This window comes from Chanodichthys erythropterus, chromosome 17, assembly GCF_024489055.1.
Source record: "Chanodichthys erythropterus isolate Z2021 chromosome 17, ASM2448905v1, whole genome shotgun sequence".
Lineage (NCBI taxonomy): Eukaryota > Metazoa > Chordata > Actinopteri > Cypriniformes > Xenocyprididae > Chanodichthys > Chanodichthys erythropterus.
This window is the reverse complement of record NC_090237.1, coordinates 2,284,657-2,304,468: the sequence shown is the minus strand read 5'-3', so window position 1 is coordinate 2,304,468 and position 19,812 is coordinate 2,284,657. Positions and strand designations below refer to the sequence as shown.

At 35.4% G+C, this 19,812-nt stretch overlaps 2 protein-coding genes across 7 annotated transcripts in view; both read right to left on the bottom strand.

Annotated features, from left to right (window-relative positions):
- LOC137005266 (eukaryotic translation initiation factor 4 gamma 1-like) overlaps positions 1-4,341 on the bottom strand; it is a 50,144-nt gene extending 45,803 nt beyond the window's left edge. For 3 of the 6 annotated variants that reach the window (XM_067366085.1, XM_067366089.1, XM_067366091.1), the window contains exon 1: positions 3,023-3,159. The gene's annotated coding sequence lies outside the window, so the exon portion shown is untranslated. Of the gene's footprint in view, positions 1-224; positions 1,456-3,022; positions 3,160-4,187 lie in introns of those variants that run through there. The other 3 variants (XM_067366088.1, XM_067366086.1, XM_067366087.1) reach the window with 3 other exon arrangements.
- A 464-nt stretch (positions 4,342-4,805) lies between these two features.
- Positions 4,806-18,143, bottom strand: psmd2 (proteasome 26S subunit ubiquitin receptor, non-ATPase 2). The gene is made up of 21 exons (XM_067364987.1): positions 17,962-18,143; positions 17,542-17,598; positions 15,755-15,919; positions 15,527-15,648; positions 15,080-15,304; positions 14,840-14,998; positions 14,549-14,693; positions 12,873-12,933; positions 12,651-12,797; positions 12,455-12,561; positions 12,228-12,355; positions 11,829-11,916; positions 11,581-11,743; positions 10,407-10,508; positions 10,180-10,322; positions 10,006-10,089; positions 8,691-8,859; positions 8,477-8,571; positions 6,676-6,802; positions 6,460-6,578; positions 4,806-5,217 (listed from the first exon to the last, which is right to left on the bottom strand). Exons 1-21 carry the CDS (start codon positions 18,064-18,066, stop codon positions 5,035-5,037), a joined length of 2,694 nt encoding a protein of 897 aa, XP_067221088.1. The 5' UTR covers positions 18,067-18,143; the 3' UTR covers positions 4,806-5,034.
- Between the last annotated feature and the right edge of the window lie 1,669 nt (positions 18,144-19,812).

The following is a 19,812-nucleotide window of genomic DNA, read 5'->3' as shown; positions in this document are numbered from 1 at the left end:
TTTATTTTTCAAATATTAATTACAGGTCGAATATTCAATCTATTTGTGCAAACCCCTAATTTGTAACATTTACAGATAAGGATATAGCCGTAGAATGAACGTTTTGCGATTAGGACGCACATGCATCTGTCAAAGCGCCTGACAGGGCAAGCCATTACGCTAATGCATTAGCTTGAAGCTTAAAATAAATAATTCTCACGTTTTGATCAGATTTGATCTCGTACCTTTCCCGCAGCTGCTCACTCGGTTTCCTCCACTATTTTTAGATGCATTTTGGTCCATAGAAATGCGTTATTCAGTGCTGTCTTCTGTGCACGGTGGGCGGAGCCAGCTAATCGATAATGAGAATCGTTGTTGATGATTTTCCTTATCGATTATTATCGATTTTATCGAAGAGTTGTTGCAACCCTAATTGGATGGTTGTGGTTTGCTATTGGTGGATCTCATGTGAGTGACAGGCTGCCCCGCCCTCATCATCAGAGAAGAGATGTCGCTCAAGAGGGAGGGGAAGATATTCTGATTCAAGATTATGAAGAACATGAATTTAAAACAATAAAGATGTGAACAGATGAATAAACACTGCAATATTCCATAAAAAATAAGAACAGTCCATTTTGATTTCATGGTGACTTTAAAGGGGCAAAAAGCATCTTTCTCCACTGAAGTTCATTCAAATGTATTTTTTAGAAAGCAATGCAAGAAACCCCCAAAACATTTCATTATATTACACACAGATGTTTTTCCTGATTTTCCACTGTCTGCTGTCGTGACGTCACAGCTCAGGATGACGTGGCATTCATGTTTTGAAACAACCGAGCATCAGATCTGAGTGCGCACAAGCATTATTTATACAACTATAATGTCGCTCACAAGCAATCCTCCACTTAACCACAACAAACATCATCAAACCGCAGACCTCAGAACATCATCAGCTCAGACTGAAGCATTAATGAAACAAACATTCACATGTGCAGAAACTCCCACAAACGCACTCTCAACCCGTCTTTCCTCTGAGTTTCAAGATGACACACTCATACCAGACCTTTGAAACGTGTTGCTATTGGATACAGAGCTGCAGTGTGAGACGGCTTCAGTAATGCGACAGTCATGCACGAGTGACTAACGCTTCACACACTCGATCCGTGGCTCTTTCACCATGAACTTTGACCCAAAAGCTTGACACCAGCCAGTGCGAGAGAAATCCACCATCACGTCATATAATTCAAAAGACATATGAGCTCATTTTTAAAAGAGAAACTACACACTCAAGCTGTTAAAAGCAGATAATAAGAGCACAAATGAATTGGTATCGGTCTCAACGTCTTTCAAATACACTTGGCTTCATTAAAATATCATTCTTACACTAATTACAAGAAACACAAATGATTAATTGAGTGAGAATACACAGTAAAATCCCTAGAGTTAAATCAACTACTCTGCTCAGAGTACATATGGTCCCTCTCTAAATAGTGTTAAAATAACACTGAAGCAGAGTTAAAGTTAATGAGATAATTAAACAATTAATAAGGCTGTGACTGAAGTCAGTTGTAGTTCTTGTGTTTCTCTTTTCTTCAGTGATTCTGCTTGTTAACAGCAGGTGTTCATCACTAATGCACAATCATCACTTCATTATCTCATTAACTTTAACTCTGCTTCAGTGTTATTTTAACACTATTTAGAGAGGGATCATATGTACTCTGAGCAGAGTTTATTTAACTCTGGAGATTTTGCTGTGTACTACTATAGTAGTACATAGGGCTGGGTAAAAAATATTCAATTCTCATTTTTACGAACCAATATCGATCCTTAAATCCCAAGAATCGATTAGTCTAGTCTGTTTTCAGTTGATGAATGAGCAGAATATGCAGCGCCTCCCATCCAATAAATCGCAATAATCTTTGTGCTGTTACTTTTGATATGAAGCAAAGTCTCAGATTTCAAATGACGTCCATCTTATTATGAGATTCAAAAATAAATACCGTTTTGGCGCTGTTTAATGTGGTGTGACAGATCACTTTAGCGCCTCAGTTAAAGAGAAGCATGTGATCATCCTCTCCTCCGCTTTAATATCAGTTACAGCAAAATAAACATGAACATCTGAAGGTATGTTACAATATACAGTACAACTTTCCATATGGCAACTGATATACTATATCCAAAATAACTGATATCGAATCGAAATCATAATCGAATCGAATCATGAAAATTGTGTCAATACCCAGCCCTAGTAGTACATGCATGCAAACATTACAATACCATGGTATTTTGATTACAAACCATGTAACTTCATATTATCATGGTGTTTTTAAAACAATACATGATTTTAAGCACTTAGTACTACAGTTTTACCATATTTTTCAGACATTTATCATGGTAAAATCATGATTTGTGGTGCTTATGGCATTGTACTAACATCTTATAAATCCAATGATATGCAAATTTCATTACCATGGTACTGGCACTGTACATGCATCCCACTGTTTTACCATGTTACATGTCCAAAATACAAGAAAATACCATGTTCCTTTAATATACACCATGCAATGATTGACATATTCATGTACCAAGATAAATGAAAGGATTACATGAAATTACCATGGTAAAGTAATGGTACTGGAATTCATTTACCATGGTACATGTAAAAAAAAAAAAAAACATCTTTATATTATAATGCCTCAACCAAATACCCAAACATATCATGGTGTTGTTGGATAACCATATTCATGACGTGTATCATGGCATCTCCAATGAATGTCAAATAACTGCGATGATCCAAAACGCACTGCTTATTCTAAAACATGGTGTGAACGCGCTTCAACGAAACCCAAGCAGCTCACAAGACACCTGTCACCACACATACACACATATATCAGCACTATTGATCACTTCTCAGGGCCAGATTGAGTAACTTACTGCGTAGTCGCGCGCGTAACGCACGAACACATAAACTAAGCACACACACGCGAGCGCGCATTCATATAAAATCGCTCATTTGACACACAAACAGCACACGACTCTTTACCGTTTCTCTTTTTCTCTCTCTCGGTTGTGTCTCACTGTCCGGTAACGCGAGACATGCAGCGCGTCGCCATGTTCGCTCGCGCGTGCGCCTGCCGGGACAAAGCACGTGGGTCGCGCGCGCAAGCGCAGGCGCAGTCACGCGCTCCAGGCACGCATGCACCGGTGTCTCATCATGATTCAACACTTCAACTTAATTACAGTAGATTCTGTTCAATTAGTAGTAATGACAAGGAGACGACACAACTAAACACTTTATATAAGTACATTAATGAACGTTGTTGCGTAATCTCATGAATAATTACGCGTAATTATGAATATCTATGGGCGGGGCTCAAAAACGCGCTTTCACAAACCATCAATCAAAGCCAGATGAAAATAGAGCTAATAATAATTAAATATACAGGTTTTATATATAATAAAATTAAACATACAGGTGTTTCTTTGGCTGTTGTGGGGGTCAGACACCCCAAATGTTTTCCATATTTACACCAAATTGCATTTCAGACATCATGTGCATCTCATGACACACTGACAGATGTCATTACTGCAGTGTTTATGTTTCTGACAAATGAACACAGGCTGTGAATCCATGACTAAGACATTAGGACAGTCTAATCTGTCAAATGTAGGTCAGTGAAATATTAATCTGTGTTCCCAACCAGGAGCAGAGATGATAAACCGAGACATAAGAAATCAAACCACACTACAAACAAGCCAAAGCACCTGTTAGACTCATCTTAATGGAAACATGAGGCCTGTTTGTATTTTGAAATGTGTTTTATAAGCTGTTTTGGGTGATTGTTATGCAGATACAAGTGTTTTATCAGACACACCTCATGTATAAAGACAAATAAATACCTAAAATCATATTTAAAATCAGTTTAAATCCTGTTTTGATGGTTTATCATCTCTGATCATCTGAATAAATCAAAAGAACTGCCAGAAAACATTCATAATATGGTGTAAAACCGCCATGTAATTGATATCATACACAGAATTACAGAAACAGGGTTGTTATATCGACTAAAGCTGATGTTAAAAACATAACATGTTGATTTAAGTGATTAGAATAATAATAATAACGGTTATTTGCATTTTGGTCCGGTATTTTCAATGGATCACACACGCACGCGCACGCGTCAACGCCGGTAACGGCTGTTTCTTACCTGACAGGAGTTTATCGTGTAGCGTCAGTGTCGGTCCGGTTCTGTATCGGATCAGTTGAGCGGTACCGAACCGAAAAAAAAAGACAGAAAGAGAGACAGACCCGTCTGGACCGGACGGAACCTTTTCCGGCGGAAACCGGCGACTCGGGAACTTCCGGATCGGTGACAATAGGGAATCCCGACCACGTGACAGCAGTCGCGAGTATTAATTCATGAATATTAATTCGGCGTCGTGACTGGACTGAAGCAAATAAGTTAAGCTCGTTATTATTCATGAACTCCAGAGAATTCCAGTAGAAGGGTCAGTTTGCAACGTCAGCACGGATTCATTAATATTCATGAGTATTTGCCATAGTAGGATTCGTAAATGCTGATTGGTTGAGGCTCACAGAGGCGTGGTCTTTCATTTCAGCGCCCTCTGGTGACCATTTAAAAATTTACTAACACTGCAGTGTTATTAATAAAGAGGGTTTATGGATAATAACATCTGAAAATATTGTTTTAGTATACCGCACATTCTCTGGCTTATGAATATTAATTAGCTATGGTGTAGTTGAATAAAAATGAATATATATCAGCTTTTGTGTTAAAATATTCAGTGAAACAGCAACATTTGATCACAATTTTATTTTTGTATCTCAACCTTTTACAGAACAAGTAACAAAAACAACAAAACAAGTTTAGCAGGATGATGAATTCACACTCATTTCTTGCTCTAATTACAAAATGAGGAGAAAACGGCGAGGAGAAGGAAGGAAACGCCTCAGTCCGAGGAGCAGAAGCGGAGGACGAGGTGCCTTTAAATATGCTCAGAGGTCCCAGTTAGTGTGCGCTTCTGTCAGCGCGTCTAAGCGTCGTAGTTGGGGTTTTTGCGCAGGATGACGAAGCCCTCCAGGATGGGCGTGACGGGGATGAACTCCTCTGTGGCGAGTTCGGCGCGCTCGCCGTGGGCCAGCAGCACCGGTGTGGTGTGAGTCTGGAAGCCCGTGATGGCTTTGGGTTTACCGGCCTGACCGACCACATCCACAGCCTGGAAACACACAGATATCACATCATTTCATTATGATACTGGTATAATTCTCCTTGATTTCCTTAAGAGGTCATTGTACTGTAAAAACATCCTGTGAGTTTCGGAGCTCAAGTCCAAAAACAGATTTAATTGAAACATTGTATGACTCAGAATTGTGTCACATTATGACATGATTATGTTTCTCTTAGTAGCATGAAAATATCAATTGTGATTAAATTATAAATGCAAGAATGCTCCCTTTACAATCGCTGGAGCTGTCAATCAAACAGCGAGTCTGACTCATGTACATGATGATGATGAAGGTGACTATAGATGTGATTTTGGATTATAAGGCAAGATTCACTTATATTAACACTAACTATATCAAAATTAAGCAAGGTTATGCTTAAAACAATAAAATATCTGTCAGTGAGGAATGAAAATTAATCTAGTTTTTTTTTTTAAATTTGAAAAAAAAAAAAAAAAAAAATCAGAAAATGGCCTTTTATTTCTAAATTATGACCATTTTTGATGTAAAATCATGCCAACATTGTAAGTGCGCATCAGGAAACAAAATAAAAAGAAAATGCAGTACGTGACGTGGTTAAAATGACTTGCACTATTTTTTTTTTTTTTTTAGAACAATTTCTCATTGTACTCTCTGGAAACACAAAGCTACAGTTCTTGTCACACACTAAAAATAAAACTGAACAATGAGAGACAGAAAGAGGAAGAATAATTTATCACTGTGTTCACACAAGGTGCAAATTAGACTGTAAAGTGATTAAAAATGATTGTTTATGTTAATCTGATTTAATTTTCAAGTTTTCATTCAGTAGGGATGCACTAAATTGATTAAAAGTGACATCTATAAATGTCACAAACGATTTCAATTTCAAATTCTTTTAAACAATTTTTTCTTTAAAGAGTCCTGAAAAAAATAATGCATCATGATTTTCACAAAAATATGAACATTGATGATTTTGAGCAGCAAATCATCATATCAGAATGATTTCTGAAGGATCATGTGACACTGAAGACTGGAGTAATGATGCTGAAAATTCAGCTTTGATCACTGGAATAAATTACATTTTAACTTATATTCACATAGAAAACAGATATTTTGAATTGTAATAATATTTCACAATTTTTACTGTATTTTTGATAAAAAAGAAAAAAATGCAGTCTTGCTGAGCAGAAGATTTTTGAAAGGTAGCTTAATCTCATTGGTCCAAAATCATGAAACGTCACACAAACACACACCTGTCCCACTCGGACAGACACCGGCAGAGGTCTGAGCTCCTCGTCGAATGTGACCAACATGCGAGGCTGCATCGCCGCCACCAACCCATAGAGAACGTAATGAGACTTTCCCAGGATTACTGCAGCGAGAGAGACAAGAAATTACAGATTAATTCAAGACAGATCTTACAGGTATAGTTTTGCTGTGGTACTGGATGATGAAAATGATGTTCTTACTGTTCTTGACGTCCAGGAAGGACACGAGGACCGTGAGGAGTCCAGCGACGGCCACCTGACTCATGAGCTGCCGGTCGCTGTGGTACGGGCAGAGCGTCAGTGTGCCTTTACCCAGATGAGTGAGACCCTGAAACACAAACACACACTTCAGCACACTTCAGTGACCGGACAACTGAAAAATCACCATCTCACAAAACACGCCCGACTCATATTTCACCACAAAAAAACCTAGAAAAACATTTTCAATACTGCAATTACATAATGTATATTTTTTTATAGTGCTGTTAAATGATAAATCGCGATTAATTGTATCCAAAATAAATGTTTACATAATTGTGTACTGTGTATATTATATATATATATATTATATATATATATATATATGCATGCATATATTTAACTAAAATATATTATATTTATGCATAATATAAATTATATTTAAATATAAATATGTATGCATGTAAAAATTTCTTAAATACATGCATGTGTGTATATTTATATATACATAATTATACACAGTACACACACATTATGTAAACAAACTTTTATTTTGGATGTGATTAATCGCAATTAATCGTTTGACAGCACTATTTTATAATTAATATATTTTCATTAACATGTATCAGAGTTATCTGATAAAACAAACTATCTATTAAAATATTTTTTTTTAAACAGAAAAGCTGAAATAAAATAAATATTAACTTTAAAAAATGAAAAATGTTGCCTGGGCAACTGAAGTAAACATACTAAAACTGAAACAAATTAAATCAGAATATTAATAAATACTATAAAATTGTTTATAAATAATACAAAAATATGTATATATGATTCATACAAAATGGCGGTATGTGTCTTAATAATGATTTAATATAGATTTTTTTTTTTTTTTTTTTTTTTTTTTTACACAAAATACTATCTTATTTTTTCCTTTTGATTTTGGAGTTAAAATACAATCTGTTCATGTTTGTTTTTTTAAGACTAAAGGAAAAACTGACCAAGGGTCAGGCTACAGTTTTTTACTCCTAAAAAGCCACTGCTCCATTCACTCACTAAAGTCGCTATATTTGTTTTTAGCGTTTAGAGTTGATGTGTGTTAACTTTGGCCTGGATCACAGCTCATTAACAGCTCATTAACAGTCAAAACAACAGCAGCTGATGTGTTATAAAACGCATGAATGTTTCTGATGAGAGCAAAAAAAGTACACAAGAACTAAAGAGGAATGTATACATATAGTTAGTAAAACAAAACAAATGCATGTCACATGTCAATGTGTTAATCAGAATCTGCTTTTCCACTGTCGGGTCGAATGGTTACACGAATATTTCCAGTTATAATTCCACTTAAAGGTGTTCTAAGTGATCCTGGGCAGAGTAACTGCCTGTTGATGTTCGAAGTGTTGTCAAGCAAAACAGAGGCTAGCTAGAGCCTCCCTCCTCCTCCTCCTCTCTGTGCTTCCTGAAACAGCCATGAACGCGCATTTAAAATCATTCTTGTCGGTTATTGGCTGGAGCGTGTTTATTATGATTCGTGGTCCAGGCTGCACCAGTTTGTTTTTATTGCCGTTTTCGGAGCTTGTGGAGACAGGCAGCTAGCGGATAGTGAGGAGATGTTTGCTGTATGTGACAAAAAATGTTTTGGCCTAAAAACGCGTGACATCACTTAGAGCACCTTTAAGCTTGATTACAACCCGTTCTCGGTCCAGAATGGGACTGTTAAGCAGTGAGAGGTGACAGTGGGAAACTGGCTTCAGACATTATCAGCCTCATATTTTCAGCTCCCAAACCCTGCTGTGCTGCTCACCTGAGCGAGTCGGACCATGAAGAGGTTGTTGGGGTCTTTGGCGTGATACTGCGCCAGCTGTCTGAGCATGGCTGCCAAACGTGCGTTATTGGTGCCTGCAGAAGAGACCAACACAGTAACCATGAAAACCACACCCTCTGATTGGTAGAGGCACTTCATGAAGTCATTGATATGTTGCAGCGCCTCTAGAGGCTGTGTAAGCATTAACACTGACCGCTGCCCACCATTCCCATGGCAAAGATGGAGTTGTGGGACACTTCCGGGTCGGCGTCATGTGAGAACTTGCTGAGCGTGTCCAGAATGTTCAACCTGGGATTTGAGACGGAGATCAGAGCGAGTGCTAACGGTACCGCCCTCCTTAACGTGGGCTCACCGTAACGCAGCTTCACAGAAGAAGACAGCAGGAAATAGAGCATTAGCAAGACAGCTCTGGAAAATAACTATTGTAAAGAGTTCAATATTTCATGCTTATTTATTTTTTAATATAAATTTTTATTTAGTAATTTATATAAATATTTATGCAATTTATATATTAAATATTATATACATTTAGTAAATTATAATATTACATTCAATATAAAATTATAATACATTTATATTCATATTTCTAATACATATAAACACAACAACATTTATTTATATACAATATTATAATTTTCATATTTCATATTCATAATATTATTTAAAATGAATTTAATAAATTATATTATAAAATTGTATATTTATTAATATATGAAGTAAATGTTTAATTAAAATATTAAAAAATAATGAATTATTATAATATAATTAAATGCAATATAAATTTAGTAAATGATTATAATAAATATTACATTCAATATAAATAATACATATCTATATTCATATTTCTAATAAATAAGAGCATTTAATAAATTATAACATTTATATATAATATTAATTTTCATATTTGTAGTATTACTTAATATGAATTTAATAAATTATACAAAAAATTATATAATAGTTATATTCATATATAAAGTAAATAAATGTTAATTAAAATATAAAATAAATGTAATGAATTACTATAATAGATGCATTTATTTATAACATACATTATATAATTTTATATTTTAAATATTAAATGTGGTGTTCAATATTTTATATTTAATATACAAAATTATACAATATTTTATACAAATGATTAAATATTTATATTTATAATTAAATACATGTATTGCATAAATAAATTTAATGAATTATAATAAATGATGTAGTTTATTCAATAAATGTATATAAATTATGAATACATACATTTATTACATAATTTTATATATCAAATATTAAATTTACCTTAAATTTAATAAATCATTATAAATGTACAAAATTGTACAATAATATTTATATAAATTATTATTAAATCTGTATATAAATACATTAAATCAAATTTAAGAAATGATTACAATTTATGTACTAAATAAAATAAATGCATTAATTTTATTTATTTGGCACCAAAAAGTCATTTCACATGTGATTTCTCTGTGAAGCAGCTGATGTGTTTGACATCGACTCACCAGGTGACCAAATGTGCGCAGGGCCATTTCTGAGCCGATCTCCTCACCCATCGCGATGAGAGCGATACCCAACACCGCCACACCCTGCAGAGAGCAGAATCAGTCTTACTGACCACTGACTAACAGAAACGAGACGAGAAACACACACACACACACACACACACACACACACACCTGATGGGAGCCCATATCTGCCGTCTCCTTCTTATCTTTGTCTTTTTTGTCTTTCTTGTCTTTATCATCATCTTTGTCCTTGTTGTCATAGTGCTCGCTGCAGATGTGTAGCAACTGCTGCACCTTCAGAACGTTCCCTGACCCTGAGAGACAGACGGACGGTTACACACGTGTGTTTCACATGAAGCATGTGACCTGCAGCCTGTGTGAGGGAGGATCTGACTCACCTGCGTATGCGCAGACGTCCACCAGCGTGTTGGCGAAGCTACGGAAGGGTTCGGGTACGACTTGAAGAGCTGCTAGAGTGGTTTCGATCGCCTCACCTTTACCTGCGCACACACACAATAATGTAAACATGCTTTCTTAATCCAATCAGAACTGTTTATACTGAGGATTAGGCCTGCATGATAAATCAAAATTAAAAATGAAGAAATTAAGAAAGCTGTATAATATTATTATTGTAATTTTACAGTTGTACTATTATATTTGATATTATATTGTTTTAATTACTATTTTTTATTTTACAGTGAGATATTACAATAGTAAGATTTCTTGGTTAAAGTGTTTATGTAATAATTATCATGCTGAAAAATAATAATTTTATGTACAGCAAATATTAAAAATCTTTCAATTTAAATGTTTTTGTTTTTATTTAATAATAATAATAATAATCATAAAAATAACAATATTAATAATCACTATTTTATATTAATAATGATTAATATTATAAGGGCATGTAAAATAAAAAAAAATAATTATATGCATGGATAAATCATTCATAATAAATACTGCAATATTCCACAAAATATTAATAATTGTCAATTTTGATTTCATGGTGACTTTAATGTTTGAAAATGAAGAAATTAATGCAGCCATAAATATTAGTATTGTAATTTTACAGTTCTGTCCTGTAAAATAAAATTATTATTGTTATATTTTCCTTAAATGCACATTTTTTATTTTACTGTGAAATATTACAATCTTATATTGACTGCAATTTCTATTTATTATTATTATTATTATTATTAATAATACTAATAATATCAACTGCCATTAATATTAATAACTAATAACTAATATTAAATACTAATAATGTACTGCCATTTTTATTTAATAATAATAATAATAATAATAATAATAATATAATAATTAACAATAATAATTATCATATTATAGTAATATTTTGGGCAAAAAATGCAAAATGCAAAGCACAACACACCTGGAGCTTTTGTTTAAAGCAAATTTAAAATCGTAATCTTAATTAAAAAATAAAAATAATTAATTTAATTTAAATTAATTCATGTTTTTCCTCAAATCATGCCTCTGAGAAAGTAATTAATTATTAATTTGTAATTCTCATCAGGTTTGACTGTATATGGCCGAGACGGAAGCCGTTCTTACCCAGGTGGTTGAGTCCGAGGCCGAGCGGCAGCCAACGGGCGTAAGTGTCTTTGAGCTCCTGTTCGTTCTTCTCCATGATGGTCTGGAGGATGGTGGAAGTGACATCACCGTTACAGGAGCCCACGGCGATCATCCCGCAGGCCAGCGCGGTCACTCCAGCCACCTGCACGTTCACACACAGATTCATCAAACACAGAAACAAACACACATAGATATAACGCTCATCCACTGCAAACACACACACGCACCTCCATGCTGGATTTGGAGTCTCCCATTACAGGAAGCAGCAGAGAGAGAACATCCTCTCTGTTAGAGCCGGCGTACGCCAGACCCAACCTACACAAACACAAAGCTGTGTTACTATTGAACTGCAGAATGTACTTCATTGTAACATTAAACTGGGTTAAGAGAACATATTTCAACAGATATATTCTATAATTCACCTCTAAGATTAAATAGTGAGTCAATTAAATCATAAAACACAGAATTTTCTGAAAATTGGGTCCTATTATTGCTAAAATGTTAATAAATTATTAGATTATTAAAAGTTATCAATACAATTGCTAATTAAAATTCAAATTAAACTATTAAAACTGATATTGGGGGAAAAATAACTTAAGAAAAGGTTAGTGTAATTTGTCAATTACCCAAAAATGGCTCCAATCCTCATGATGTTGCTGTTGTGTAAGACGTAATCGGACAGCAGAGCCAGAGCGGGATCACACTCGTTACGAACGCCAGAGTTCACGATACCACATGCCAACAGCGCCCCAGACTGAAAGATATAAATGAGTAAAATAAACCATTTAAAATATAATTATATTAAAAAACGTGCAACTTTAGATGGAAACAAAGCTACTGTGTGCATCTGTACCTTGATGTAATCCTCGGATGAATAAAGATATTTATCAATCTGTGTCAGACCGCCGTCCACGTCCCACAGCAGAATCATTCCCAGAGAGGCCGCAGCGCTGAGCATGCCTATAATGGACACACAAAACACACATTTAATACAAAAATCATCACAATAACGTCACATTTATGCTGCCCGGAGATGGGATTGTTCTCACCATGGTCCTTGTTCTTGTAGAGCCACTTGTTTCCGTCCTCCGTGAGCAGTTTGTCCTGTCCGAACGCAGCATTAACGAAACCATTCACGAACGAGGAGGCGAGGTTCATGCGAGCCGAGTCCACCTGTGAGCCGCTGCCGCCAAACCCTGAGAGAAACACTGTTAGTAAAACACATGACGCAAAACAGCATCATCTTCCTCGTGAGATCTGAAGGGTCTTACGGTTGTTCTCCAGGTGGGTTTTGTAAATGTCATCTGGAACTTTAGGCTCCATGATGTCGAGCTACAGAGGAGAAAAACAGAACATCAACAAATATGTAGAAACACCTTACAGAACTGTAAATCTAAATGTGAACATGTCCAGGTCACAATCACAAGAAAAATATTATATTAAGACAATAAGTCACATTTCACCTCAAAATGATCCTTTAAGGACACGGTAACATTAAATCTTATATAATTTATTTAGATTAGCATGAATCAAATTCGGTAAAAAAAAAAAAAATTATATATATATATATATAACAAAAATCACAAGACAAATATTTCCGTTAATGTAAAATTCATGTTTTTTTAAATCTAAATCATCCTTTATTTTAATTTGAATATTTAGCCCAATATAAAATTTCATAGCAAATTTAATAATCATAATGTATCATATTTTCACTAAATTCAATTTAAAGTTTAAAAATATTTTGAAGTGTATTCTTGAGACACTTTCATAAAACATTACACTGCAATTTCTCATTATAGTAATAAAAATAAAACGATAGACAGAACCATTAGATAGACAGAACGATAGAGAAAACAATAGATAGGACGATAGAATGATAGAACAATAGATAAAAGGATAGACAGAACGATCAACAGGACGATAGAACGATAGTTAAATAAAATGATAGATAGAACGATAGAATGATTGAACCATTAAACGATATAGATTGAATGGTAGAGAGAACAGATAGAAGGATAGATAGAAATGATTGAATGAAAGAATAATTGAACCACTGAACGACTGATAGATTGAACGATAGAGAATGATAGAGAGAACGATAGGATAGAAACGATAGAATGATAGAACAATTGAACGATAGACTGAACGACTGAACAGAACGAACGAACGATAGATTGAACGATATAGATTGAACGATAGGTTGAACGAACAGTAGATTGAACGATTGAACGAACGGTAGATTGAACGAACGGTAGATTGAACGAACGGTAGATTGAACGAACGGTAGATTGAACGAACGGTAGATTGAACGAACGGTAGATTGAACGAACGGTAGATCGAACGAACGGTAGATCGAACGAACGGTAGATCGAACGAACGGTAGATCGAACGAACGGTAGATTGAACGAACGGTAGATTGAACGAAAGGTAGATTGAACGAAAGGTAGATTGAACGACAGATTGAACGACAGATAGATTGAATAATAGATGGAACGAACGGTAGATTAAACAATTGAATGATAGATTGAACGACAGATTGAACGTCAAGATAGATTGAACGAATGGTAGATTGAACAATTGAACGATAGATTGAACAATTGAACGATAGATTGAACAATTGAACGATAGATTGAACAATTGAACGATAGATTGAACGATAGACAGAATGATAAAGAGACAGATCGATAGATAAAATGAATTGAATAACCACGATGCATATTTACAATTGTACTTTACAACTGAAAGAATATGAAATATTTTGTTGCACAGTAATAATGATAAACAAGGGATGTAAATGGACATGGAGATGAAGTCAAATGATCTTAGGCTTAGAAAACAGGCTCAATTTTCTTTACTCAGTGTTTAATCTGTGTATTTTCTCTTATGACACAGATATTTCGTGACCTGGATATTTTTCTGCATGTGTGTGTGTGTGTGTTAGCACCTCTCGAGCGAGAGCCAGGAAGTTGCTGTTGAGCTGCACATTGGACATGATCTCCGTCAAATCTTCATAATCCTCCACGTCTTCATTGAGCTCCAGGAACATGCCGTGACGACCCAACATGAACGACATCTGCTTCTGAATCACACTGCACGCACACACACACACACACACACACACACACACACACACACACGTTACTATCATTGTTATGCAACTCGAGATTCAGTTTTCAGGAGAAAAACTGTGTGAGAGTGAGTGTAAATGACTAAATGAAGTGCATGCGTGTCATACATGTCCTTGCAGGAAGTGAAGATGTTCTCCACCAGCTCCACGTCATTAAGCATCAGTGCGAGCCTGAGGGCTTCTGGGTAACGGTTAAACTTGCGGAAGATGTTGAGAGCGCATTTCAACAGAGCAGAGTTCTCCGGCTCAGGGACGTAACTCACACAGCTGGAGACACAAACACATGATAAAAACAGGAAGACACTCAAAGACACGTGTTCAGATGCATTGTGGGTAAATGTGTCTCACCTGGTCAGGTAAAGGCAGACTTTAGCGTAAGCGTTTTCATCGATGTACGTGTCCAGCATGTCGAGACGTTCGATTTCCATCAGGAGGTCACAGGCCTCGTGCTCGGCATTATGGGCCATGTTATACGGGACGATCTCTTTGACCAGCTTTAGCAGAACTTCCTGTTGAGCTTTATCACCTTCCTCGATCTCCTGCCATTCCTTAGCGACCTCTCCGGCAAGATGCCTGGAAACAGACACAAGATCTGATTCAGATGGTTTCAGAAAGCATTTTTACACGGAAAGAGCTAGAAAGTTCCCAGACTTTTAACAGCGTTTCTCAGAAATCACTTACTGCACCTTCAAGATTTAATTCAACTTCTGAAAATGATTCAATTGTTTCAGCTAACAATAACAGCACTAGTGTAATGTGCATGTCGTCTGGCTGCACTGGTGCTGGTTTTCGTACCTGACGTATTCGTGACCCCATGACGCGAGCTCCTCCTGTGAGCCCAGCAGACGATACTTCAGACACTCCCGCTCGGTGCTCATGGTCATGGCGAGAACGGACACCACGTCAGCACAGAAATGCTGTCAAACAGAGAAACATCGTCACACTCTACACAAACACAGGCTGATTGCTCTAATAAAGTTATCCTATATAACAAGAGACACATAATTGATGCCGCAAACACACCTTATTCTCTCCGGCCGCCATGTTCTGGTAGATCTCTTTGAGTTTGGCATAATGGGGTCGCAGGAACTTGAGCGGTTTGGGCACCGATGTCATCGAGGTCGTGGAGGAGCGAATCTGACGACGCAGTTCTTCTAGAGCAGGACGATACAGAGACGTGTCCTTCTCCTGCGCAACAGAGAGAAAACAAAAACAAATCATATTTAACTTTGAGTGAAACAAAATTAACAGTTGGAAATCATGTAGGCCAGGATGTGATTTCATCCATGAGGATTTGATTGTATTGTGGGGGGAAAAAAAGGGCATTTGTTATTGATAATTTTTTTTTTGTCATTTCAGAAATAAAGAAATACAATTCGATCTTTTATTGTGAAAACTAATTCTAGTAACACTTTACAACAAGGTCTCATTTGATAGCATTAGCTAACATGAACAATATATTTGTGAAGCATTGATTAATCTTTATTAATAATAGTAAAATATTAGGACGAGTTAACACATTTTTTCAGTTTAACATGTTAAAAATATTTAATGCAATTAACATGTTTTTTCCGTCATCCTTTAGCTGTGCTACAGTATATAATCTTTCATATAATGCTTTCATTCATTCAACTGCTATTAAACCAATCAGATGCAATAAACTGCAAAAAGAAAAAACAATCTGTGCAGGTGTGCGTCTGTGAACAAACACACCGCCGCCGCGTTGAGTTTTCACACTTGAGCGGACAAAAGCACACAAAATTGTGTCAAAATTGACATTTTGTCAAGTATCCATGCAAGCAGTCTTAAATGAATCAAACAAATGAACATAAAGAGTTGTGAGAAAATGGGATGCATGTCAGATCCGCGTCATGTGCGTCAGGTCTTAAAGTGACAACAGCCTAATAAACCTGCTGAAGCCTGTCATTAATGTTAATCAAAGAACAAAAGACAAATCAATCACTGCTCTTGACTGAATAACGTGTAAAGACGTAAAGTGTTTGATAACTTTAATCAATTCCCATATTTTTATCTGTTAGACCAACCTGAAAATCCTAAAGCACGGTTTACAAGGTTACATGGGTCAGAAACAACAAAAACAATATTTTTGTGCATTTTAGCAGGGCAGATAAAATCTGAAATAGTCTGAGTGGACCAGTAGAAAAAAGCCCTAGTGTTGAGCACTGATATATTAAAGGCGCAGCTAAATGTGACATTATAATGGGTTTGTGTTCTCCTAAGTTCAATGTTTTATATTTTAAAGCCTATTAAATGTTAAAAATGACAGCTTTCAATTACACTGTAATACTGAATGGCTATAATTAATGGCTAAAATTAAGGAAAAACCCATGTAATAGAGACACCAGTACTGGTATCAGTGAAACTGACCAAAACAATGCCATAAAACAAATAAAATATACTGTCTTTATGTTGTTTCTACATTATTTTGGAAGTTCAATGTGAACGTATTACAATATAAAAATATATTAATCATGGAAAAATGAGATTAATTAGTTCATTTTTAATTGATTGACAGCACTAGTAAAACAATTGTTCATTATTTGTTCATGCAAGTTAACACTGATGTTAATACATATTTTTATTTTAATAACATATTAGTGAGTGTTGAAATTAACATTAAAATGCTGTAGAAGTATTGGATCATTTTAACTGATGTTAACAAATACTGTATATTGTTACCCAATTTCCTCTATAACAATGAATCACAAGCATTCAGGATATTTTTAGGTCTTAATTGACATTTCCAGCAGGATTAATGAATAAATCCCACAAAAACAAACTCCACTTACAGCGAGTCTCTCCACGAGCATCTCCAGCTCCTCCTGAAGCTGTTTATCCTCTTCTGACTGCAAAACAACACAAACACATCAGAGAAACGATCATTTACAACATCAGGACTCTTCAAACAATTAAAGATCATTATTTTAATAATCAGACGAGTGAATTTATCCTCAGGGAAGCTTATCTATGAACTATATCCACACATCCCTGTGTGTTTGTACAGTAATATGACAGATATAAAGATCAAATATCAGTCTTATGATCATATTCATGATGTTTTAGGGTGTTTTGCGCTGACAGGAGTGTGTATTAATTGATAAATCATGAATATTAATGAACATTCGTGTAGTGTGTGAGTGTTTTGAGAGTCTGGCCTGCAGAGTGACTCAGGCGGAATTCAGTCGCGGCTGTTTCTCTCTCTCTCTCACCAGCTCCTGCTCCTCTTTCTTCTCCTTCTCTTTCCCCGCCGGCTGTTTGTCCTTCTCCTCCTTGATTTCGTCCTGCTTTTTCTCCTTTTTCGCGGTTTCCTCCATGATTTTGTTGCTACTGTTTCTCTGAATGCGACTCACTAACGCTGCTGCTGTTTCTTCTTCTGCGGCGGATACGTGTGGCACCGCGCGCTCTACTGTCGCCTGTTGACCGCACTGAGTACTGCAGCACATTACCGCCACCATCTGACCGCACTGAATACTGCAGCACATTACCGCCACCCTCCGGCCGCACTGAGCACTGCACTGTATACCGCACAATTTTCTTTTAGGTTGATTTTATATAATGGATTTTTTATTTTTATAATTTTTAATTTACAAAATATTTAAAATTATTGTTATGGTCAACAATAATAATTAAAAATATATTTTTTTGAGGAAATGTATGACAAAATTTTGTCAGAAAGCCAAACAACAGCATTATAAACTTTTATTATTGAGATACTTTCATAGTTTTTATTAAAATTTTTAGGAGTTTTTATTTTATATTGTATATTTCTACTTTAATTCAAATTTAAAAGTAATTTTGTTGTGTTTTTGTTATTTGATTTATATTTGTTTATGTTTATATACTTTTTAAATAAACTTTTATTTTACAGTTTTTTTATTTTTTATTTTAGAACTTTAGAACATGAAGTTAAAAACTATAGTTTGGAAACTATAACTAAAATAAAATAAGTTTAATATTTTAGTTAACTATAATAACCCTGACTTAAGTATACTTGCTGGATTGAAATACTATGAATATGATTTCATGAATAGTTAATTTTTACAGTTCAGTTTAAGTTCACAATGTTGTTGCAGAAGAAATACAATTGATAACATTGAATACATATCTATTGGTCAGGTTAGTCGATTTTAATCATTCAAACCCTTTATTTTATGAAGTGATGTATCTACCACTTTATTCAACATCGAACGTGTTCAGGCAATAATGTCTAGACTTAAACACAATACTCATGTGTTGTGCAGAGCTTTTCAAAAGAGTTTTCCAGTGACTGGCGTTGTGGTGCTCTTGCGATAATAAAGTGGTAAAGTGGTATTTTTTTTTATTTATTTTTTTTGTGCAAACACAGCACTCGTGTTGCTTCATAAAATTCAGGTTAAACAACTGGAGTCACATGGAGTACTTGTAAGTGGTACTTGCGTAGAGTGAGTATAGGGACAGTTCATCCAAAAAATTTAAATTCTGTCATCATTTACTCACCCTCAAGTTGTTCCAAACCTGTATACATTTCTTAGTTCTGCTGTTGTATACAGGTTTGGAACAACTTGAGGCTGAGTAAGGCCCAATCCCAATTCTACCCCTTTCCCCTTCCCCTTTGTTTCGCGCGTTCACGTGAAGGGGTAGGGATGGTTGGAGGGGAAGGGGTAGGGCCAGATAGCCCTTCAAACGAAGATTTTTCGGGACCACACTTCAGACGAAGGGGTATGATAAATTTCTAACATGGCCGACCGAGCGAGCAGAGAGACCCATAAATGTAAGTATTTTTTTTTTTTTACGGTAAACAGTATTTTAGTAATAAATAATCACTTGTTTTATGTTGCCTTATCTTGTGTTCATGTTTACGGTTATGATCTCCGAAAAAAGATTTGTTAAAATCGCTATGAAAAAAGTTCGCTAATGTTTTTTACTTTATGATAGTTCCACAACATATTTTTTTTTTTATATTTTATTGAAACCCGCGTTGATTTGACAACATAAATTCAAATCAGGTGGCAGCTAACTTGTCTTTTTGCCGCATGCCTGATTAATGTATTGTTTTGTTGTGGTTACGTCCATAAATACGT

Coding starts and splice junctions, on each gene's coding strand:
- psmd2 (XM_067364987.1), bottom strand. CDS start 18,066: ATGGAGGAAACCGCGAAAAAGGAGAAAAAGCAGGACGAAATCAAGGAG. Junction 12,356..12,454: donor CATCCGAGGATTACATCAAG/GTACAGATGCAC, acceptor TATATCTTTCAG/TCTGGGGCGCTGTTGGCATG. Junction 6,579..6,675: donor CTTCCTGGACGTCAAGAACA/GTAAGAACATCA, acceptor CTCTCGCTGCAG/TAATCCTGGGAAAGTCTCAT.